Genomic DNA, 25,681 nt, shown 5'->3' with positions numbered 1-25,681 from the left:
CACTTGAAGCCGGTTTCTTTGAAGTGGTAGCGACCAGTTCTTGACACCTGATTTCCGGTTCCGGTTTGTTTAGTACCTGCACATGAAGTTTAACTTCTGTTTAGTTTGTCTGGCCGGTTCCAAAAATTAATCTACTTAATTTTTCTATCAAAGATTAATGAATAAGTTGTTCTGATGTTTGGAATAAGAGACAAATAACAAAACAACTTAAAACATAAACCAAACTAAGTCTTCTTATCAAGATTATATTTACATTTTCAAGTTAAAAAAAATATGAGAAGAACTCTGAAGCCTAATTTATCATCTTATAAAGATGGTGTATGGCAGACCCTAGTAAGCCAAAGAAGGCGATTTCATCATTGTCAACCATTTGAATGCACCAGCCGGGAATTGAACCCGGGTCTGTACCGTGGCAGGGTACTATTCTACCACTAGACCACTGGTGCTTGTTGTGAAGATCAATATATTGAAAGTATATAAAACTATCTTATTAGATTTCTTAGCATAAAAATTCTTTTCAAGTACATTAGTAATTTCGTAGGGTAATGTTTCTCTCGAATTTTATAATGTTCGCCAATTCCGGTAATTATTACCCAAAAAATATGCATTAACAAAAGTTACCCTTCCCACTAATATAATTAGTGTTGTTATATGCAGATCAAACTGTCTACAAAATGTAGCTTGAAATAATTGACAGTAGTCATTAACAAAAATCTCAAAAACCAGCAGAAAAATGATGAACTATGACAACATTTTTGTTAAAGCACACAACTAATGTCACCTTTATAATATTTGAATCAAACTATTTTACTCCTGCATGATGAAATGTGAGCTTTCCTTGTAGATTAAAGGATATGATTTTGAAATACTATAGAATCAATAATTTACAAAGCACGAAGTTTTCTCAAACTCTTTTTTGGGTTTCTTTCCTGACTTACAAAAAATGCAATGCACGAAGAAGCGTATAATTTCGAAAAAAATATATAGTATTGTATTGTTCATCTTAATAAACCACAAACTGAAAGAATACATACTGAAATCAGAAATCAATCTAGGCGAAAACGCTGATTTACACTAAGGAGCGTAACCCATAACAAGAATGAACTCATTTTCGTCAATTAACCTTTTGGTGTTATCACTATTAAGTTCAATTACAATCCACTGGGTGTTGCTCAAAGAAGAAGATTAATGGGTTACAATTATTGTATGTTAAAATAAGAAGATTAATGAACAAGTTGTTCTGATGTTTGGAATAAGAGACAAATAACAAAACAACTTAAAACATAAACCAAACTAAGTCTTCTTATCAAGATTATTTTTACATTTTCAAGTTAAAAAAATAAGAGAAGAACTCTGAAGCCTAATTTATCATCTTATAAAAAATAAGATTAATATATATTGTGTGTGGGGCGTGGGGCATGGTGCGCAAGTATATCTTGTCCTCCTCGTCCTCCTCCTCATTTTTCTCCTTCTCCTCCTCTTCCTCGTCCTGCACAATCAAAAATAAAATGAGATTAATATACATTTTTCGAGGTGTAAGTATGGTACGTGGAGGGTGCGTGGAGGTTGCGTGGGGTAGTGCGTGGGCTTGGGCGTGGGGCGTGTGCTTGGGCGTGGGGCGTGGAGTTGTGTGTGCGGTGTGCGTGGAGTTAGTGCGTGGGGCGTGGGGTGAGTGCGTGGGGTAGTGCGTGGTGCGTGGGGGTTGTGCATGGAGCATGAGGTAGTGCGTGGGGAGTGGGGTTGTGCGTGTGGTGTGGGGTTTTGCGTGGGGCGTGGGGTTGTGCGTGTTAGAAATATTGTCTTGAAATAAATTACAGAAATATATATAAAATGATGTACAAATAAATAAAACAAATAAAATATATGAAGAACGAAATCACCGATTGAGATGTTAATTTGATGCATGTGTTAGACACATTTCCCTTAAAACAGTTTTATCGTCTCCCGTTTGTGCTGAAGCTTATCATAGATGGCTGTCTCCCAGGGTACAACGAATCCAGTAGTGATATTGCACTAAAATCACTATTCGTCGAGCTTGATCAGTGTACCTAAACTATTACCGGGTTTCAACGGAAAATATCGAGCGAAAAACTCGTAGAACACTCACAAAATAAGAAGAGGGCTTTTGGAATTCTAGAGTGAGAAAAAAATTAAGGATGGAGTGATGTGTATTTTTTGTCCATTAGATGGTGTGGGATAAATGACTATTTAGATTGTTGAAATAATAAACAGTTAATTAAATCATCAATTGATCCAACGGTTGGCATTGCTTGCCTCTTCATTTGCCTTGATATTTCTTCTTAATGAAGGGTAATTGTTTGCCAAAATTAATGAAGACATTTATTTTGCAATACTCACGTTACATGGTTTTTTAATCTGTTAATAATAATATTAAATTATCATAACAATTAATAATAATAACAAACTCATGTAAGTCACACTACAAATTAACAATATTTTGTTAATTGGTCATCAATTCATTTTAATTAATTAATTTAAATTAATTAATTCAAACATTTTGATCAAATTTCACCCTTTAATTCACGTTTGAATTTCATGTGAATTTGATTTAATTTTATTACCCACATTCTAATTTACATTCATTAATGGAATTTATAGAATTAGTTTAAAAATTCCAACAATCCCCCACATTAATGGAAATTGAAAGATTAACTCGGTGAAAGGTTTAACAGTTGAATTCTACATAGAATAGGTAGGTGTAACCCTTTGAACCTTCCCTTATGAAAGTATATAACTTTACTAGCCGATTAGTAGACTCGATGTCCTTGAACTATTCTGCCATTTGTGTAAACGATTACACACTTTCACATAGAATTCTCCCTGATACATGTCAAGCTCTCATGATTGTGTCCATTTTGTCCATGGAACACGCGCCTGGTTCTGTGAGAGGGTCTAGAATTGAGCCGTGCAATTTTTTCGAAGCGGCCCCACTTCTCCCTCACATAGGTGATCTCTATGCTCACAAAGAATCATTAAAAGAGATATGCTTATCCTCGTCAAAATATATATTGTTTCGTTATAGGATTAATCCTCAACAATAACTTTCCAAGTCAGTATAATTAGGTTGTCCCATTGAACCTAGTTTTTGGGATCTCCAGTCTGCATAGGTTGGGTTTTCCTTCATACCAACTTATAGTAGGTTAATGTCTCAAAAGATTTCAAACTATCTCTCTATTCAATAATATGATTAGTAGATCCACAATGTTATCTTTGACTTACATAGTCAAATTTGATAACTCCATTAGAGAGTATAGTCTAATGACATTATGTCTAAGACGTGTATGTCTTGACTTGTCATTGACTCTAAGCTTGTCCAATTTCAAATTACTATCACAATAATTAGAAATTTATGTTGATACATTCTTAGCTAACCTTGGAACATCTTCTAATAAGAAACATAGTCATTCGTACATGCTTATCATTTAATTTTTTATGAAAATATTGTTTACTTGGCTAACTAGTAGACAAAATGTCTTTGAACTATTCTGCTTTCGTGTAAACAATTATATATTTTACATAAAAATATTTTATTTTTTGACATAAGTCAAAAATATAGATTATAATGTTTAATCTATCCATCATAAGTTTCTTATAAGATTTCCATACGTAAATTGCACTTCTAAGTGTAAACATATTCACTTTAAGACGTAAAGTCTTTCATTTAATAATATCAATATATCATTTGATAACAACATGATATTTCGTTTAGTGCAATTCATATCCTTTATGGATTTAATCATTTTTATCGTAATTTTCAACGATAAAAATTGATGGATGAAAGATAAAACTTTTCTCAAAATTTTTCTTTCTCAATTTTTTTCGCAAAACCTTTCAAGTCTTTTCCAAAATATCTCTCAAAACAACAAACTCCTTAAAAGACCACCGGACGCATGGTTTTGAATATTTTAAATAAAATAATCAAAAGGGGAGAAATTGTTAGATAAAATTGACCGGTTAAACAAGAACTTAACTTAACAAACTTATTATGCAGGAACGGTCAAAGAACTTCGAACGGTCAAGAATCACAACCGGCCAAGCAATCAAACCGGCCAGAAGAAGCAATGACAAATCTAAAACCTGAAGCTATCCGGTTGAACTGATCAACCGGTCAACATGATCAGTTGGAATGAAGTATTCAATCCAAATCCAAAGAACAAATCCAAAGAGAAGACTACTTAGAGAAAGAAGTCAAGGATATCAAATTGAGAACAGTTTACAATTTGGTGCAAATAAACACTTTGGGTATATGCAGAAGATGATATCAAAGCCTCAGACTGTGATATTTCCATATTGGTATAAGTCTGATGATATGTTTCAGGCTGTAGAAGATTGCCTGAAGAAACAGTTACTAGTTTGGTACAAATCAAAGGAACAACCTCCCAGGTGCAGGCAACTGTCCAACCGACAGTTACCATAATCAAGTAAAGACAAATCAAGCCGGTTTGCTCCATACTTTGGAAGTTTAAACCGCATTTAATGCTATGCTGATCCTCTGCTCAACCAATCAGATTCAAGGATTACCCTGAAGGTATCCGTTGAAGAAATGTGACCATTGACACATTTCACCTATAAAAGGAGAAGCTGAAGAAGCTGATAACACATAGAAGTGCTAAGAGAAAACAAGAACAAGTTACAAAGTGATAAAAAACCTTTATCTCTCTAAAATATTGAAAGCTTGTGTGTGTATTTGTGGAGTGTATTACAATTTCTGTGAGAATTGTAAGAGTGATTATCGAGCAGTAAATAAGACTCGATTGTGTATTGTGTGTATTCCTTAGTGAATATCCTTCTCGTGGTTTGAGAAGAAGGGGTGACGTAGGAGTTTTATCTCCGAACATCTATAAAAACCTGTCTCATAATTTACTTTCTACCGGTCCTACATCCTAACCGACTCACACCATTCTAACCGCCCTCACTAATCCTCAACTGACATTCTTCAAACCGCATCTCTATCCATCTTGTGTGTGTGTTGCTTCAATATAAAACAAACCACTTCCGCACTTGAACTCGGTTCAAGGGTTTGTGACAGCTTGTGCAGTATTGAAACCGGTGTTAATTCTTAACCGAATTAACGCCAACCGTTGAGTGTTGTCAGAGATTCTTCTTTAGCCGGACCCCGGTCCGCCATCGGCGATCTAGATCCTAACAAAAATATCGTACAAAAGACACGTAATGAAATAATTTTCATTGTCTTCATGATATATATAATTGTCACATCCACTTTTTAATAAAAGTATGATCAAATTTTCATATCATTATTATAAAATTTGTTATAAGTCAGATCAAGACTTTATAAAACTTTCTTTTTCATTTATTTCATAAAATCCTTTTGAAGACATTGGTTCTTCAAAGTTTTATGAAAATAATGTCAAAATATGACACGTTTCTTGATTTCAAAATCCTCAAATCTAAAATATCGATTTGAACACCAACTCAGCAAATATAAACAAGACATTTTCTTGTTATTTTATTTCTTTTTATAAAGTTGCGCAATTTTATCTTTTATAGAGAATATATTTCTCTAACAACAAATTATTTTTACATTTATCATAATATACACAATTATTTTTGTGTTATAATCAATAAAAATATTTGCCCCCACATTCGTGTTGGTATCTTTTTAAATCACACACATTTGTATGATTTAAATCAATAATTTTCTAATCAAGAAATTGTCACACAATTCTTTTACAAACTTCTTTTGTTATACTTATCATACATTGAATAAGATAATTATATTATAAATATTTAATTGAATAAATCATAATTTCTATACAAGAGATTAGAATATTTATTCATTTATAAATTATTCTTCACATAATCTCTACATAAGAAATTAAAAATATTTAATCAATTAAAATATTTATTTTAACACTTCATTTCTATAAAAGAAATTAGAATATTTAATCAAATAAATATTCACCGTATCACATGATTTCTACAAAAGAAATCATAATGTTTCAAGCATCTTTGACCGAAGTCGCTTAAACATTTATTTTCGGTTGCACGTTTGCATCCCATAATATCAGCACGTTTGTCACATTACTATCAAATCAAACAAGACTTTTCTTGTAATTATTTTATTTCAAAATTATCAAATTAAGTAAGTCTTAATGATGCATTGAACAATGTATATCAAATATATTATATTAAATCAAAATTAATATATCCATATAGGTGATTGTATATTATCGCTTTCACCACGACAAAACAACTATAATATATATAGTCAATAACATAGAAAAACGTAATCAAATAAATAATATGTCATATATTATTAAACAAATATATATACAATTTCATTTATCATTAAAAATACGTTTAAAAAATACATGACAATTAATTAGAATATTAATTATTACACTTAATTAGAATGTTGATCATTTATCTTTAATCAAATGCAAAACTAACTAATTATATAAATAAATATTCATGTCATCAATTATTCGTTTCTTAATTAATTAGATGACCTTTAACATTCTATAAGAAATCTTTGTCCATCAAAGAACACATAATTTGTGACAAATTTCAAAATTATCTATTAAAATAAAATAGATAGAAAATAAATCTTTATTTATATATGTATATAAATTTCTAGATGATCATACTTATTATGAATGAACATGAATCATCACATTATTAGCTAATATGCATGATTTATATTAATAATCACTTAGCAACATAATCAAATTAAATATAACTACAAATATATTTTATGTCTTAATCGAAGCACTTGCATTGCCATGTTTTGAACAATAATCGGCGTGAAGCAACTATGCATGCTCAAAATAAATCTGGGAAAATTGTTCTCACCGAGACAAATTTTGGCGAAGACAATTTTGACGAACATAGTCGAGTCTCTTTAAATACATGATTAGACTAAGTTCTAACACAAACAACTTATTTAATCTCATTATACATATGACCTTCATTTTCTGTCATTATTAATCACATAATTTCTATAAAAGAAATTAAAATGCTTCAAAATATAAATGACAAATTCATTTTAGCAAATTAAATTTCTACATAAAAAATCGTTAGGATTCCCAATTCATTTCATAATTTTTTACATGAGAAATTATAATTATGTCAACAATAATGATTAATATCATTTTGACAAATCAGATTTCTTATAAGAAATTGTTATCGATCCCATTAATCTTATAATTTCTACACAAGAAATTATAATGATTTTCACATCAATGACTCAAGTCTGATTTCTATAAAGAAATTATCAAATACTCCATTCATCTTCAACATCAATGGATAAAGTCATTTTAACGAGTCTGATTTCTACCAAGAAATCATTAACTACCCATTCATCTCATAATCTCTACACAAGAATTTGGAATGGTTTCGACATCAATGACTTTTAACAAGTATGATTTCTATAAAGAAATCATTGACTATCCCATTCAACTCATAATTTCTACACAAGAAATTGGAATGGTTGCTAAAGTCATTTTAGCTAGTCTGATTTAAAGAAATCATTGTCTACCCCCATTCAACTCACAATTTCTAAACAAGAAATTGGAATAGTTTTTAACAACAATGACCATAGTCATTTTAGCAAATCCCCTTCCCCCACGCACAATTGTGTCTGGACTTTGAACCACTGCGCCAATGCGCCCTTTCATCATTCTAGCACTTTTACAACAATTTGTCTTCTTTTCGGAGACAAATTATATTTTATATTTGACTAAACTCTGTCAACAAATAAATATATTACACATTTAACTTAACATCATAATTATAATATAATATAATTATAATATAATATATAAGACAATATATATACTTATATAAATAAATATATTATCTCTTCTTAGTTATTAATCTTAATATCACATTCTATTAATTATCAAACTTAATTAATTTAAGAATGTATATATATAATAATTAATTATTTTAAAACTGAAACCATATGTTTCAATTATAATTAATTTTAACACCATTAATTTTCTGAAAATTGAAAGCTAACATATTAGTTACTTTCTTATTTTTATTCATTATTATTAATAATTTTAATAACCAACAAACATTTATTTAAAAATTAAATAAATTATTGTTTTCTAATTTATTTTCTAAAAAACGTTTGTATAATAAATATACATCATTTTTCTTTAGAATATTAGCTTATAAATGTAAGCTTTCATACAAATAATATTAATAATAATTAACATTATATATATATATATATATATAATAAAGACTTATCTTTATTTGTAGATTCTTCTATTCCTTTAGATTAACAACTTTATCTTGTCAAAATAATCGATCATCTGGTTTATAACATCATAACTCGTATTCCTGAAATATCAAAGACAAAAATTTTGATGGCACAAGCTACTAAATAACTTAGCACATGAAACTGTTTTACGATTGTTAGAAATATTGTCTTGAAATAAATTACAGAAATATATATAAAATGATGTACAAATAAATGAAACAAATAAAATATATGAAGAACGAAATCACCGATTGAGATGTTGATTCGAGGCATGTGTTAGACACATTTCCCTTAAAACAGTTTCATTGTCTCCCGTTTGTGCTGAAGCTTATCATAGATGGCTGTCTCCCAAGGTACAACGAATCCAGTAGTGATATTGCACTAAAATCACTACTCGTCGAGTTTGATCAGTGTACCTGAACTATCACCGGGTTTCAACGGAAAATATCGAGCGAAAAACTCGTAGAACACTCACAAAATAAGAAGAGGGCTTTTGGAATTCTAGAGTGAGAAAAAAATTAAGGATGGAGTGATGTGTATTTTTTGTCCATTGGATGGTGTGGGATAGAATGACTATTTAGATTGTTGAAATAATAAACAGTTAATTAAATCATCAATTGATCCAACGGTTGGCATTGCTTGCCTCTTCATTTGCCTTGATATTTCTTCTTGATGAAGGGTAATTGTTTGCCAAAATTAATGAAGACATTTATTTTGCAATACTCACGTTACATGGTTTTTTAATCTGTTAATAATAATATTAAATTATCATAATAATTAATAATAATAACAAACTCATGTAAGTCACGCTATAAATTAACAACATTTTGTTAATTGGTCATCAATTCATTTTAATTAATTAATTTAAATTAATTAATTCAAACATCTGGATCAAATTTCACCCTTTAATTCACGTTTGAATTTGATTTAATTTTATTACCCACATTCTAATTTCCATTCATTAATGGAATTTATAGAATTAGTTTAAAAATTCCAACAGTGCGTGGGGCGTGGGGTAGTACGTGGAGTGCAATTGTTGTGCGTGGGGCGTGGGGTAGTACGTGGAGTGCAATTGTTGTGCGTGGGACTCAAGTGTGTGCGTGGGACTCAAGTGTTTGCGTGGGGTAGTGCGTGAGGGTGTGCAATTATACCTTTTTCGACTTCCTCTTCTTGGCCAACTCCCTCTTCTTGGCCAACTCATCATCCGTATTCCTCTTCTTGGCCAACTCATCAGTCTTCCTCTTCTTTGCCAAGTTCGTCAGCCTCTCCTGCCTCTCATTTCTCTCATTCTTCTTTCTCTTAATCTCATCAACATCATCGTACTTACTCTTCTTCATCTCCTCATCATTATTCCACTTGTTCATCACCTCATCATTCTTCCTCTTCGTCCTCTTCTCATTATCAAGTGCAACATCATCATTCTTCCTCTTCGTCGTCCTCTTCTCAGTATCAAGTGCAACATCATTATTCTTCTTCTTCGTCTTCGTCCTCGTCCTCTTCTCAGTATCAAGTGCACTAGTACCTGCCTCTTCTTTTTCTTCCCCTCCACTATTCTTTTGTTCCTTTATTTCACCCAATAATGTTATTATAAATTGTTGATTCTCCTTAATGAGCTTGACTTCAGTTTTAATCTCATTTACATCCTTTGTCAGCTCATCAAGTTTGGCATCAGTATGGGCTTGAGACACTCGATTGGGTGCACAAGATATAGAATTGTGATAGGATCGGCTTTATCGATAGAGACGGGGGTCTGGCTAAGGATGAAGGCTTATGAAAAACGGTTTAAAAGAAATCCTGTTAGGGATTTAATTCGCTTTCTATTCTACGCAAACACTTGTAAACACTTGAAACAGACTCAAGGCGGAATTGTTTATTTGGGTTTGAAGCACAAGATGAAATATGAAAAGATGACAGAAATGAAAGAACACAGCAGTTTGTTTATGGATGTTCGGAGAAACTCTCCTACGTCACCCCTTCTTCCAACCACCGGAAGGATTCACTATAATATGATTAGAATAAAATACAGTTTACACACACTTAGCTCACTATTGAACAGAACACTTTCTGTTCAATTACAAGATGAAGAATATCACTCAGTTAAAGGTATTTTGATTCTAGCTCTCTCTTGATTCACACACAGTACAATTAGAAAGCAGCTTCACATTATGAATTCAGTAAGCAAGATGATTGAGTAGTTTCTCTCTCTGCAAAATCAGATTGCTTGTTCGTTCTCTAAGGCTAATTCGTAAGGCAGATTGTCCGTTGTCCTTTAGATTTGTTAAATACTGAGCAGGAGCTAACGGTCGAATCTTTTAGAATGATACGTGACACTCTTCCATTGGAAAGCCTCCATTGTACACAGTAGGTTCTGAGCACAAGGATCGTGGTCGTACATCACTGGTAGTGCGCCGAATATTCCATCAGGGATGTACCTGCAAAACAAGTAATGTGAGAAAAATTCTCTTACGTGACATTCCTTGGTTGGTTGCATATATTTGTTGTACTAATCTTCACTTGAAAGTGGAGCAGGAGTAGGGTACAGCTATAGCACGTGGGTAGGAGAAATGCTAGATTCAAGCATACTGCTTAAACTGAGCATTAAACGTATTTCAGTTAGACGGATTGTAAAACCAGACTAATGAAATCACACATCTCCTTTTAATAATAACGTCTATTAGACCGTCTGGTCTAATAGAATTAGACTTACGTCTAATTATCCAATAACCATTAGACTGTACGTCTAACTCCAATGAGTTAGACTACACGTCTAATTCCGGTTCTACCACAGACTTGTCTGAAGGAGTTAGACGCACGTCTAACTTTCACTAATTAGACTACACGTCTAATCATCCAATAACCATTAGACTATACGTCTAACTCCACTGAGTTAGACTACACGTCTAATTCCGGTTCTACCTCAGACTTGTTTGAAGGAGTTAGACGCACGTCTAACTTTCATTAATTAGACTACACGTCTAATTATCAAATAACCATTAGACTGTAGGTCTAACTCCATTGAGTTAGACTACACGTTTAATTCTGGTTCTACCTCAGACTTGTCTGAAGGAGTTAGACGCACGTCTAACTTTCATTAATTAGACTGCACATCTAATTTTCCAATAACCATTAGACTATACGTCTAACTCCATAGAGTTAGACTACACGTTTAATTCCGGTTCTACCTCAGACTTGTCTGAAGAAGTTAGACGCACGTCTAACTTTCATTAATTAGACTACACGTCTAATTATCAAATAACCATTAAACTGCACATCTAACTCCACTGAGTTAGACTACACGTCTAATTCCGGTTCTACCTCAGACTTGTCTGAAGGAGTTAGACGCACATCTAACTTTCATTAATTAGACTACACGTCTAATTATCCAATATCTATTAGACCATCCGTCTAATTACAAGTCTATTAGACTACACGTCTAACTCAGTGAGTTAGACGGTACGTCTAATTTCGAACACATTAGACTTACGTCTAATTCCGTGTATTCATTAGACTTACGTCTAATTCTTTACATTCATTAGACTACACGTCTAACTCCGATGAGTTAGACTGTACGTCTAATTCTATGCATTCATTAGACTACACGTCTAACTCCGATGAGTTAGACTGTACGTCTAATTCTATGCATTAGACTTACGTCTAATTCCGTGTATCTATTAGACCATCCGTCTAATTACACGTCTATTAAACTACACGTCTAACTCCGATGAGTTAGACTGTATGTCTAATTCTATGCATTGAATGCCAAAATCGGTTTAATGACCCTCATTAGAGCCAAGTCTTATGAAATATTGTTTCAATACACCTGCATCAAAACTCATAAGTCATTTCATCATCAAAATCTCAATGGTTAAATTATTTCAACACTTAGTCAAAATAATTATACCCAACAATTTCCCCTTTTTTGATGAAGAAATTGGAAACATGCATACATATACCAAAATATGCATTCATCATATAAATAAACAAAACCCTTGTTCACTTACATCATACATCTAAAACCACTATTCGAAAAACCATAAAAGAAATATTGTTTGATAGAGTTAAATAAAGTAGAAGAAAAGAGATCATTGTTCTTCCCTTTTAACTCGAGGATCGGTTGGACTCATTTCTTGACCGGGAAGCATGTTGAGATAAGAAGGATAGCCGCGACCACCACGACTGCCTCCACTTGATCTTCCACCGCGTTCACCACCACTAGCACGTCCACATTGATCAACATTGGATAGCCTACTCCGGCCACCACCACTTCGACCTCCACGCTCACCACCGCTTCGACCTCCACCTCTCTTGGTTGGCCTAGGATTGTCATCGGTGCTTGGAGCTCGCCTGGATCTTGTTCCGGTTGACACACCATCGTTTCTTCTACTTGACTCACCTTGAGCTGGTCGAGGTTGAGCACATTCAGCATTGGCCTTTGCGTCCTCCTTTGCTTGAAACTTCCTTGCAATGGAGTCAGCAAACTCTTGTCGTTTATTGTCATTTCTACTTAAACAACCCTGAATTTCCACCATCTGATTCACTGGTAAAAAAAGGATCTTTACCGACGGTTTTTCCCGAAGGTTTTGTAAACCTCTCTTAAATACTCCCGAGAGGAACAAATCCTTCGGGATTAAAAATAGATTCTGAGTGGGGTGTAAATCCTTTGGGTTTATTCATTATTACCGAAAGTTCTACAAAGAACTTTCGATTTTTACCTTCCCAAAAAACCCAAAAAAAATCTAATTTTTTTCTAAGTATGGGGAAGGGTAAAAACCGAAGGTTTTCAAATAAACCTTCGGTTTTGACCCATGTATGAAAAAATCTAATTTTTTTCTAAGTATGGGTAAGGGTAAAAACCGAAGGTTTTCATATAAACCTTCGGTTTGACCCCTGTTTAAAAAAATCTAATTTTTTTCTAAATATGGGGAAGGGTAAAAACCGAAGGTTTTCAAATAAACCTTCAGTTTTGACCCCTGTTTAAAAAAATCTAATTTTTTTCTAAGTATGGGGAAGGGTAAAAACCGAAGGTTTTCAAATAAACCTTCGGTTTTGACCCATGTATGAAAAAATCTAATTTTTTTCTAAGTATGGAGAAGGGTAAAAACCGAAGGTTTTCAAATAAACCTTCGGTTTTTGACCCATGTATGAAAAAATCTAATTTTTTTCTAAGTATGGAGAATGGTAAAAACCGAAGGTTTTCAAATAAACCTTCAGTTTTGACCCATGTATGAAAAAATCTAATTTTTTTCTAAGTATGGAGAAGGGTAAAAACCGAAGGTTTTCAAATAAACCTTCGGTTTTGACCCATGTATGAAAAAATCTAATTTTTTTCTAAGTATGGAGAAGGGTAAAAACCGAAGGTTTTCAAATAAACCTTCAGTTTTGACCCATGTTTAAAAAAATCTAAAAAATTTATAAGTATTGGAAGGGTAAAAACTGAAGGTTGTCAAATGAACCTTCGGTTTTGACCCATGATTAAAAAAATCGGAAAATTTTCTAAGTATGGGGAAGTGTAAAACCGAAGGTTTTCAAATGAACCTTCGGTTATGACCAATGATTAAAAAAATCTAAAAAATTTCTAAGTATGGGGAAGGGTAAAAACCGAAGGTTTTCAAATAAACCTTCGGTTTTAACCCTTCCCAAAAACATTCTGTTTATGGTCAGGACCGAGAGGTATATGTAAAACCTTCGCAAATACACATAAAAAACGAAAGTTAATGTTATAACTTTCGGTTTTGACAATTCCTAATTTGTTAAATTATTTTGTTTTTAAGCCACTAATCTTAACTCCTAACTAATATAATCAAGTGTGAGTTATATTTTAAAAATTAATATTGTGTTTTATGTTGAAATGTTTATGATTGTGTTTTATTATTATAGAGAAGTGTATTTGAATGTTTATGTTTGATTATGTTAAGAATGTGTGTAATGTTTGATCATATGGATTGTGCAATATTGTAAGGATAACAAATGTGTTTAATCAATGTTGTCAAAGGTCATTAGAAGGTGAGAAACAAAAGAATTTAACAAATTTGGAAGTGATAATCCCGAAAGTTATATACTTAACCTTCGGAAATATCCATCTAAACCGAAAGTTGTATATAAAACTTTCGGGTTTTATACTTCTCAAGACCGAAAGTTATATATACAACTTTCGTTTTTATGTGTATTTGCGAAGGTTAATTATATAACTTTCGGTTTTTACATTTTCAATTTTTTAAATTAGAGTATTTTTTCTTTCCAATATAGACTCCTAACTAATATAATCAAGTGTGAGTTATATTTTAAAAATTAATATTGTGTTTTATGTTGAAATGTTTATGATTGTGTTTTATTATTATAGAGAAGTGTATTTGAATGTTTATGTTTGATTATGTTAAGAATGTGTGTAATGTTTGATCATATGGATTGTGCAATATTGTAAGGATAACAAATGTGTTTAATCAATGTTGTTAAAGGTCATTAGAAGATGAGAAACAAAAGAATTTAACAAATTTGGAAGTGATAATCCCGAAAGTTATATATTTAACCTTCGGAAATATCCATCTAAACCGAGAGTTGTATATAAAACTCTCGGGTTTTAATAAGGGTCAAAACCGAGAGTTGTATATAAAACTCTCGAAAATGACATCATAAAAATAAAAAATCGCGCCTCTTTCTCTTCTTCTTTCCCGATTTCTTTTCTCTCTTCTCCTCTCATCTTTGCCGCCCTCTTCTCTCTCCCCGACGAACAAGACGCCGCGCCGCCTCCTTGCCGAAGACCACCGAAGACCTTGCGCCGCCGCCCTGCCGAAGACCACCGAAGACCTTGCGGTGCCGCCCTGCCGAAGACCACCGTAGCCTTTGAAGAATCGCCCTCTGCCGCCGCCGAAACTTGAAGAATCTCCTCTGCCGCCGCCGCCCTGCAAGGTAAGTTTATAATTTATTTTGCAATTAGGTTAGATTATTGTTAGATTGTTGCAATTAGGTTAGATTAATTTTAGATTCTTGTTAGATTTTTGAAATTAGGTTAGATTTTTGTTAGATTTTTGCAATTAGGTTAGATTATTGTTAGATTATGTATATATTATTGTTAAATTAGGTTATAAGTTTAAGATTAGGTTATTGGATTAAATTTTCGAATTGATTTTACAATTTGATTAAGGTTTGATTGTGGTTGGTATGATTTGGGTTTAATTTTGATTTAGGTTTGATTGTGGTTGGTATGATTTGGGTTTGATTTTGTTTTAGGTTTGATTGTGGTTGGTATGATTTGTGTTTGATTTTGTTTTGATTGTGATTGGTTTGATTTGTGTTAGATGTTGTTTCATTTAGGTTTTGGTTTGATTTTGTTTTGATTGTGATTGGTTTGATTTGGGTTAGATGTTGTTTCATATAGGTTTTGGTTTGATTTTTTTTATTGTGTTTGGTTTCATTTGTGTTATATGTTGTTTCATTTAGGTTTTGGTTTGATTTTGTTTTGATTGTGATTTGGGTGTAATTTATTGTTTTTAGGTTTGGATTACGAATTTCAGTCGCCCCCTGCCCGCCCGTCAATCTACATCCGCTGCTCTTCTTCGTTGCTCTTTTTGTGCATGGTTAGTTCTTCTTTTTGTGCAAGGTTAGCTTTTCATGTTAGATTTAAGTTTGATTTATGTTCGATTAGATTTATGTTAGATTAGGTATCATGTTTGATTTATGTTTGATTATGTTAGCTTTTCATGTTAGATTTAAGTGATATTTTTGTTTGATTTGATTTATGTTAGATTAGGTATTAAGTTTTTTAGATTATGTTGGATTAGATTGGGTTTGAATTAGATTTGATTGTAGGTTAGAATTGTTAAATGCAATGAATTATGTATGAATAAAATTATGTTGGATTATATTTGATTGCTTCGAAAGGTGTATGAATGATATAATTCTAGATTATATGTATGTTGAATTTTGGTTGTATAATGAGACATTAGATAGAAATTATGTTAGCATTATGTAAGTCTAATTAATTTAGACAAATTTAAGTAAATAATAATGCGGGTTGTTTTCCATTTTATTAGGAATATGGAAGTACCCGATAAAAGCTGGATGATCTTACGTCGAGATCATCCAGATTACGAGGAAGGCGTTGACAAATTCCTCGAGTATGCTGTTAGGAGTACATCTCGACAAACCGTGAAATGTCCCTGCGTGAAATTCTTGAACACGTCGTTTATGGAAATAGACGAAGTGAAGACTCACCTCATCGTTTATGGAACAAATGTGCATTACGAGTATTGGTATTTTTATGGGGAAAAAAGACGTACTACTCAAGTGGTGAATGACGATGTCGATGAAGATGCCGATGACTTCGATGATGATGATGACGATGATCAGTCGGAGGATGCCGTGCCGGAATTCAACGATGCGAGACCGGAGATGAATAATACAGTTAATGAAGAGGTCAACGAAGAACGTTATATGCACGAATTTATAAACGATTTGTTCCCCAACGTTAATAACGTCCCGAGCAACGATGAACCAGTCGAAGATGCGCATAGATTTTATAAATTGATTGATGATTGCAAACGACCATTGTATGAAGGTGCTCGAATAACGAAATCATCGGCACTACTGAAACTACTTCACATAAAAAATGTATGTCAATGGACGAATTCTTCGTTCGATATGTTGCTGCGTCTGCTTAAAGACTACATATTACCGATTGACGCTCAATTGCCAAACTCATACTACGAAAGTAAAAAATTCATTGCTAATATCGGGCTAAAATATGACAAGATAGACGCATGTAAGAACTACTGTATGCTATTTTGGAAGGACGACATAAATGAAGATTCTTGCAGAGTTTGCGGTCTTTCAAGATGGAAAGTCGACCAAACAAGTGGGACAGTTCGGGAGAAGCAAAACGGGAAATTCATTCCAAAAAAGGTGTTGAGATATTTCCCTTTAATACCAAGACTGCAAAGACTATACATGTCCTCAAAAACGGCTCCAATGATGAGATGACATAAAGAAGGAAGAGTTGATAGTGATACGTTGAGACATCCCGCTGATTCCTTAACTTGGAAGACGTTTGATGAAAATTATACAGATTTTGCTTCAGAATCTCGAAACGTAAGACTGGGTTTATCAAGCGATGGGTTTCAGCCATTTGCAAATGGGAAAAAATCATACAGTGTTTGGCCGGTTATTCTCGTTCCTTATAATGTGTCACCCACGACTTGCATGGATTCTAACAATTTCATCTTATCTATGTTAATTCCGGGTCCAAAGAGTCCGGGAGATGCAATTGACATATTTCTCCAGCCATTGATCGAAGAGTTGCATGAACTATGGCAAACAGGTGTGAAAACGTTTGATGCACACACCTCGCAATACTTTAACATGCGAGCGGCGTTGTTGTGGACCATTAACGACTTTCCCGCATACGCGAATTTATCAGGCTGGAGTACGAAAGGTAAATTCGATTGTCCTTGTTGTAACAACGACACGGTATCCCTTCGATTGGTTCATGGTTCCAAACAATGTTACTTGGGTCATAGACGTTTCCTTCCACCGAAGCACAAATACAGAAGGGATAAAGAGTCGTTTGATGGTCGAACTGATTATAGAGATCCCCCTAGATTGTTAACGGGGCAAGAATGTTACGAGCAAGCACGAGACCTAGAAGACATAATTCTTAGTGCGGATCTGAGCAAGAGAACCAAGATATATCATGAAATGCGGGGAGACAATTGGAACAAACTTAGCATTTTCTTCCGCCTGCCTTATTGGAAATCGCTATTATTGGGACATAATTTGGATGTGATGCATATTGAGAAAAATATCTGTGATAACGTGTTGGGAACAATAATGAATGTGAAAGAGAAGACTAAGGATGGTCCTAAAGCCCGTAAAGACTTAGAACTCTTAGGCATAAAATCATGGTTACATCCTATAAATGATGAAGGAGTTGTTCATTATCCAGAAGCGCCTTTCACTTTGACAACCGAAAATAAAATACGTCTTTGTAACTTCTTGAAAGATCTCAAGTTGCCTGATGGGTTTTGCTCAAATATCAGGGGTTGTGTAAATTTGGAAGAGAAAAAACTTTCGGGATTAAAGAGTCATGATTGTCACATTTTGTTGGAATATCTAATTCTTTTAGCAACTCGTGGATTGCTTCCAGAGTATGTGTATGATGCGTTAGTAAATTTGTCTCGTTTCTTTCGGTTGTTGTGCTTCAAAGAGTTGATTCAAGAGGACCTGGAACAATTGTACATTGATATTACATTGACACTTTGCAAATTTGAAATGATTTTTCCGCCGTCAATCTTCGACATCATGATGCATCTCCCGGTTCACTTGTCATTTGAGGTTTTGCTTGGAGGACCTGTTCAGTATCGATGGATGTATCCGTTTGAACATTACATGGGTACAATGAAAAGATATTTGCGGAATAATAACCACCCCGAAGCCTCTATAAGCGAGAGCTATCTTGTTAACGAAAGTATTAGTTTATGTGCCAGGTATATGGAGGAACAAGATCAAGAAAATGCACAACCTGAAATCTCGGGCATTTCAATATTTGCATCATTGGAAGACCTATCTAACGGAAAAGTATACAACTTGGATTATATTGATCGAGTGACATCTCATTCTTACATTTTGAAAAATTGTCCCGAAGCAGAACCTTTTTACATGTAAGATTCAATGTTGCTGTTACTAATTAGCATTAAAGAGTGTGCTATTTAATACTCGATCTATTTGCAGAGATTATAACAACGAGTCCAGTGGAGAAACGTTTGCCGCATATTTCAAGCATCGAGTGAGTAAATTACAAACCATATATCCTAACTCTTTTTATTCATATTAACAACTTCATTTCGGATACATATATAGGTCGCCCATTTAGCAGAAATTAACGACATATCAAGAGACCTCAAGATCTTAGGAGAAGGTCCAAGTATGTACTCGTCTATGTATGTTTGGTGTAAAGTAAACGGATTCAAATTCTGTACAGAAAAACACGACGAAGGTTTGACAACTCAAAATAGTGGGGTGGTTGTTGAGGGGTACAACGGATCTGAAACTATGTCATACTACGGAGTTTTGACGGATATAATCGAAGTACAATACTATTCTCACAAACGAGTTGTTTTATTCAAGTGTAAGTGGTTTGATACACACTCGGGGGAACTAGGAGTGAAAGTGGATAAATATGGTTTCGTAAGTGTAAATGTAAACAGAATTTTGAAAACCCAAAGTCAAGACCCGTATATATTGGCGAGTCAAGCAAAACAAGTATTCTACGCCCCTAATATGTCAGCCCGACCCGGTTGGAAGATTGTGACAAAAATTAAACCGCGGTTTACAAACATATAGTTCAGATTAATTAATTAGGTAGATTTATGTTTTTAACTTTATATTCATTTTTATTACTACTTTATTTCAATTATTCACTCAATTTTATTAATAGTGTGAATTAAGAATGTCTGAAGGTCCTAAAACAACTTGGAAGAGTATGAGGAAGACACCCAAGAAATTGGATAAAAGCTACCAAAACCTACTTGCCCAATCCGAGTCGTTAAAGCTTCGAGGATCGTCTTCTAGAGACCAACCACTAATTGTTGTGGTCCTGATAGCTACTGCGCCTCCCCGAACAAACGAGGCTGAAGACGATGATGAGCTCCAAGAGTTTATAGAGAACACATTCGCTGATATGGTGCCTAGCGATGAGGCTGAAGACGAGGGTCTTGAGGAGCCTATCGAGGAGCAGGATGACGAGGAGGAGCACGGGACCACTCCCGACCCATCATCGACAAGTATTTCGTTTACAAATTAGTTAGTGTTTCAATTGATTGACATATTTAGTTATGATTTTGATAATTTTGAAGAATTTTCTGCCCGCAAGAGACGGGGGAAGAACAAGAATATTGCGCTGTCTAAGAGGGTAGCGGGGGCGAGGATCCCTCTAACATTTAGAGAGAAGGATGGGAGGCCAGACGGTACAGACGTGGGAAGAACACAGTGGTCTAGACATGTGGGGTCGATTATCCGGGACCCCGCAGCCGTCTCACACCGTCTTCTCAAGTGGAAGGCTTTAAGTGCAGACCAATTGGATTCACTGTGGACTGCTATCAAGGTAATACTTATTACTTGATTATACATTACGTCATTAAATAATTATTTTTAACATTTGGATGTTATTTTTTTCAGGATCCGTTTGAAGCGACTAATGGTGACATTGAGTCTTTTCGAAAGACCGGGTTGGGACACGCCAATCAGATATGGGATAGATGGCGGTCGGATTTGAACAAGACATATATCCGCGTCCACAAAGGAGACGAGGCGGCGGTATTGGCTAATCCTCCACCAGACTACGATCGAGATGATTGGGAGTTTGTGTGTCGCAACCATTTCTTCACAGAAACGTTTAAGGTACGGTTTCATAATTCGAATAAAAGTTGATATTAATTAATCTAACTTCATTTGTTATTTCAAATATAGAGACATAGTTCTACAAATACTAAGAACCGGAAGAATCTGAAATTCCCGCATCGAACGAGAAGTAGACCGTTTGCACAAATTGAAGACGAGTTGGTAAGTACATTATTTGTAATAACTTAATATAAAGATTGTTATTAATTATATAAATCATTTATTTCAACAGACGATTGAAATGGGACGGCCACCGTCTGTAATTGAAGTATTCAAGAGGACCCGTACACCAAAACCGACACAAGAAAACCCAACACCCGTCCCGGACGAACACGTGCAAGAGAAAATTGTAAGTGAATTGAATATGCCTAGTTTTTTATTATAGAAATGATATTTTATTTGAATTGTGCAGGCTGAGATGGAGGAGGTTGTTAGTAACGAACCGGGAATATCGGATTTCGAATTGACGGAGAGGGTGTTCGGACAACAAAAACACGGGATAGTGTTCGGAATGGGATCAGGCGTCCGGCCCACACACTTTCGTGAGGATCGTCGTAGTGGAAACAGTTCACAGCGAAACAATGAGCGATTGTTAGAAGAGAATCAAATAATGAAGCTCAAGCTGGAGGAACTGGAGAAGAGGGATGAAGAAAGAAGGCGCAGAATGGAAGAAATGCAATCGGAAAAGGAAGAAATTGTGGAAAGAATGGAGAGGGAGAAGTTAGAGATTACCGCAAAAATGGAGAGGGAGAAGTTAGAGATGAACGCAAGAATGGAGAGAATCGAATTGTATATGAGGCAACAACCACCTCCTCCCCCCACAAGCTAAGGTTGTTTCGATTCAAAACATTTTTTCATTAGTGGTTGAATTTAGAACAGATTGTTCGGAATATTAGTTTGGTTTTGAATTTTGTAATGTTCATGATCAATTAATGTGATCGTTTAATGTATGTTGCATTTCTTTTATCATTAATATATTGGTTTGGCTGAACAGGTTTTGGTTGCGAGCAAAATAATCCGCACATTTTTAAAAATTTACGGGAAAAAACCGAAAGTAATATTGAAATCTCTCGGTTTTTCTCTTTTTGGAAAAACCGAGAGATATTAAAAAACTCTCGATTTTTATACAAAGAGAAAACCGAGAGTTATATGACAAACCCTCGGTTTTTACCCAAAAGAGGAAAACCGAGAGTTATTACAAATCTTTCGGTTTTCCTCTTCGGGTAAAAACCGAGAGTTTTCATATAACTTTCGATTTTTCTCTTTGTGGGAAAACCGAGAGTTATTACAAAACTCTCGGTTTTCTTGAAAAGGAGAAAACCGAGAGTTATTGGAAAACTCTCGGTTTTTACCCGAAGAGGAAAACCGAAAGTTTTGTAATAACTCTCGGTTTTCCCACAAAGAGAAAAACCGAAAGTTGTTTGCAAAACCCTCGGTTTTTCCACACAGAGAAAAACCGAAAGTTATTTGTAAAACCCTCGGTTTTTCCACAAAGAGAAAAACCGAAAGGTCTTTGTAAAACCCTCGGTTTTTCCAAAAGAGAAAAACCCGAAAGTTTTCATATAACTCGGTTTTTCTCTTTGTGGAAATCCCGAGAGAGTCAATACCGAGGGATGGCGAGAGTAACTAAAACCTTCGGTAAGGTGTCTTCAACGAAAGTTATAGGGTCAAAACCGAGAGTTTTAACTCTCGATTTTGACCACTTTTTCACCAGTGATTCTTCACTAGACAAAATTCTTCTAAGGTCTCCTTGTGACGTTCATCATTGAATTGCCTTTCAATGTCCAGTAATTCAGTTTGACGGCTAAAGAGTTGCTTTTCAAACTTTGAGAAGTTTAGATTTGCGACATGAGTCTCATATGTGTTCTTCTTCAAAGTGTTGTCCAATTTAGTAAGGACCTTGATAATCTTGTTAAATCCCTCTCTTTCTTCTTCCTTCGAGTTCATGGCCTGTGTCATGGTCTTCTGAATCGATGAGAGCATAGACCTTATAGATCTTAACACCTTGTTTCCTCCGGCAGAGGACTCTTCATGAGATGAGATCTCTTCAAACTCTACTGCCATGCTCTGAATTGACTCAAAGTTTGTGTGAATCTGCAAGGATTGCTCCGGTTGATTCATTTCGGCTTTCTTAGCAGCTTCATCTCGCTCTTCTTCAGCTATTTCATCTTCAACTCTCTGAAATCTCTCATACATATTTCCAGAGTAGTGAATAGGAATATTGATGTTTTCGTGAACATTTCCCACAATGGTGTCGGGAAATAGACGGGGCTTCTTATATGTAGCATTTTGATCCTGTTCCTCCTCAGATGAGGAAATCCCTTCTTCAACATTCTTTTCTTTGGAGGGTTCCCCCTCAAATCTGACAGTTTCTGGATGAGTAACCTCGACCACTTTCTCTTGAACAACCTCTGTTCTCGCAACAGGGGTTATCATCTCATTTTCTTCAATAGGAGCTTGAACAGCCTCCTCAATCACATCTTCTATAAGAACTTCTTCTTCATTTATCTCAAGAGAGCTTGTTCAGGCTCTTGGACAATCACTTCTTCTTCTTCATTCGGAATCTCTTGAATAGGTAGATCTAGAATGCGTCTCTCTTCGGCAGAAAGATTCCCGAATTCGATCAAGAGAGCAGCATCTAGCTCATCAGCATCATTCTCAGCATCTAGAATATCCATAGCTTCATCATCATTGAGAGGTTCTGCGCCAGAGCAATCGGCGCCATGAATGTGTCGAGAAGCTACAGAGACGTAACTGTCCAAGATATCGTTTAGCTTCTTCAAAACTTTCATTTCCACTTCAGATCCTTTCTCAGCAGAATTGAAATTAGCTTTCCTAGCTTCGAAGATTGGGAAAAGAGCTTTTTCATACAGACAAACTTCCACTAAATCATTTCTCTTAAGAGACTCAGCAACCTCTGAAGTTCTTGTCCATTTCAGAACTTTCTTTTCGTTTGCCACCCGCTTCTTCCATTCTTTTGTTATAGCAGAGTTTGGCAAAGATTCATTATACTTGGATGACAGTCTCTCCATGGACCAAGATTCATAAATCTCCAGTTTCTCAACCGTAATAACTTTAACTTGCTCTAAGATGAGGTCAACAATCCATGTTGCCTCCGATACCTTTTCGGGAGCTTGAGTTGCGATTTTCTTTCCTTTTCCAACAACCTCTACGGGTTTTGGAGTAGGTCTAGGTTCACCGATCACGATTCCACTTGTCTGTCTTCTGGAACGCATCAGTTCAAACGCAGATTGAGGTTTCTTACAAAGCTCAGCAGGAAGCTCCATACGAACAACTTTCCCAGCTACCAATGAATCTTTAGGAACTGGAACGGTGGGTTCACCAGCCACAAGGGTAAGAACAACACCTTGTTCTGATTGAGATGACTCTGTAGCACCGGCGGCTACAAGATCAGTTTGAACAACAGGAGACTCAATCCTGTTAACAGTTTCATCATTTGGACCGGCTGACTCAACAGCAGGCCCTTTAGCACATACCCTTAAGGGAGAAAATATAGATTCAGCTTGTTCCACTACGGGAACATTAAACTTAGTCACAACAGACAAAGATTTGGAAGACTTTACCTTTACAGATTTAGACGCGCGGGGCGCCTTCGTCTTCTTCTCTTTTTAGACACAAGATCTCGAAGGTTTCCTCAAAATAGTTGAGGGAGTGGATAATGAGGACATCAGAGTTGCAGCAAGTACGCCTAGACCTTGCCTTAACCTTGAATCGACAGATTTAGAGTCCTTCTTGTTTGAACTCTTCAAACTGGAGGAACTGGCCTCCGACTCATTCACCGTTTTCGTTCTCTTTGCCCCTGTTGACATAACAGAAGCAGAAGGTTTGGATCGGGTAGAAGGTTTTCCACCAGTTTGATAACTAGAAGCACCAGATGCAGATTCAAGGTTGTTCTTCAACCTCATCAGTGTGTTAGCCACTATAAGGGCAGTATATACTTTTGGAGAGTTGATCTGCACAGGTTCACCAACAGGAACCCCCAAATGCTTCAACAGATGACTTAGTTGAGCCGCAAACGTTATGCTTTCTTTGTTCGTCTGACAGATAGAGAAGCACAAGTTTTGGAAAAGGGTATGAGCCCAGTTTACCTGGATTCCCTTTGAGATAGCACACATATAGTCAAAACGGTCTTGACTGTAGAGATGGAAAGAGCCAGATTTCCCTTGTAGTGCCTTTGCCACCACGTCGTTCAGTAGAATGAAATGCGGTTTGAACGCCTTCTTGAGTCCATTTACATGGATTATCGAACCATCGGCAGAAATGGTTCTCTTCATCTCCTCCATGATTTCTGAAGAAAGGATCAGGTCGAATAAGTGCCCCTCCGTCGGAAGTTCAAAGAACTCCGCATAAACTGCTTCATCGAATGAGAACTTCATTCCGTTGACGGTTGCTACGATGGATTCACCCACCATAGTTGCCGTTTTGCAGAACTCGCGAACTTCGTTTTCGTAGAATATGAATGGTCCTCCTAGATACTTTCTTAACCCAGAATATTCTAGGGTTTGGAACATCTCCGCCACCTCCGGTTGATCGAACGTGTATACAGATGGAAAGTCCACCTGCAAAGTACAGTAACCCAAAGTGATTTTCTTCACCATTTTCAAAGGAATATGAAACGACACAAGATTTCAGAGAGATTTAGTGAGAGAAATGCAAAGAGAGCTAGGGTTCTTAAGGATTTCGAGGGATTGAAAGCTTTCAAACTCATGCACTAATATCCTTATATAGACGGAAGAGGGAAACACAAAATATTCGTCTCTTCTTAAGGGTATGACCCATTAATAAATGTTAGACGTCCTTTTTCAAGAAGTCATTATTAAAAATGAGGATATATCAGTCATTTTCTCTAAACTTGAGAGACACGTGTCTTCATGTTAATAAGAGATGACTGTTTCATATTTTGAGCGGGAAAAGTAAATGACTCTCAATCGTGGGACAGCTGTCCTTGATCAGTCTAATCGGCACGTAGATAGACGTTTTTCTTACTCCACAAATCCATATAACAAAACATCTATTAGA

At 35.2% G+C, this 25,681-nt stretch overlaps 1 protein-coding gene and 1 non-coding gene across 2 annotated transcripts; both read right to left on the bottom strand.

The window, feature by feature from the left end:
* Window positions 1-375: 375 nt before the first annotated feature.
* On the bottom strand, window positions 376-446 carry TRNAG-GCC. Its single transcript has one exon. It is a non-coding gene; the product is annotated as a tRNA-Gly (tRNA).
* An 8,950-nt stretch (window positions 447-9,396) lies between these two features.
* LOC124915977 lies at window positions 9,397-25,074 on the bottom strand. The gene is made up of 6 exons (XM_047456749.1): window positions 24,835-25,074; window positions 24,442-24,615; window positions 23,275-23,922; window positions 22,353-22,936; window positions 14,981-15,150; window positions 9,397-9,929 (listed from the first exon to the last, which is right to left on the bottom strand). Exons 1-6 carry the CDS (start codon window positions 25,072-25,074, stop codon window positions 9,397-9,399), a joined length of 2,349 nt encoding a protein of 782 aa, XP_047312705.1.
* Window positions 25,075-25,681: the final 607 nt, after the last annotated feature.

Source organism: Impatiens glandulifera, chromosome 1 (assembly GCF_907164915.1).
Source record: "Impatiens glandulifera chromosome 1, dImpGla2.1, whole genome shotgun sequence".
Classification (NCBI taxonomy): domain Eukaryota; kingdom Viridiplantae; phylum Streptophyta; class Magnoliopsida; order Ericales; family Balsaminaceae; genus Impatiens; species Impatiens glandulifera.
The sequence above is the reverse complement of the archived record's forward strand: the minus strand, read 5'-3'. Positions and strand labels throughout refer to the sequence as shown.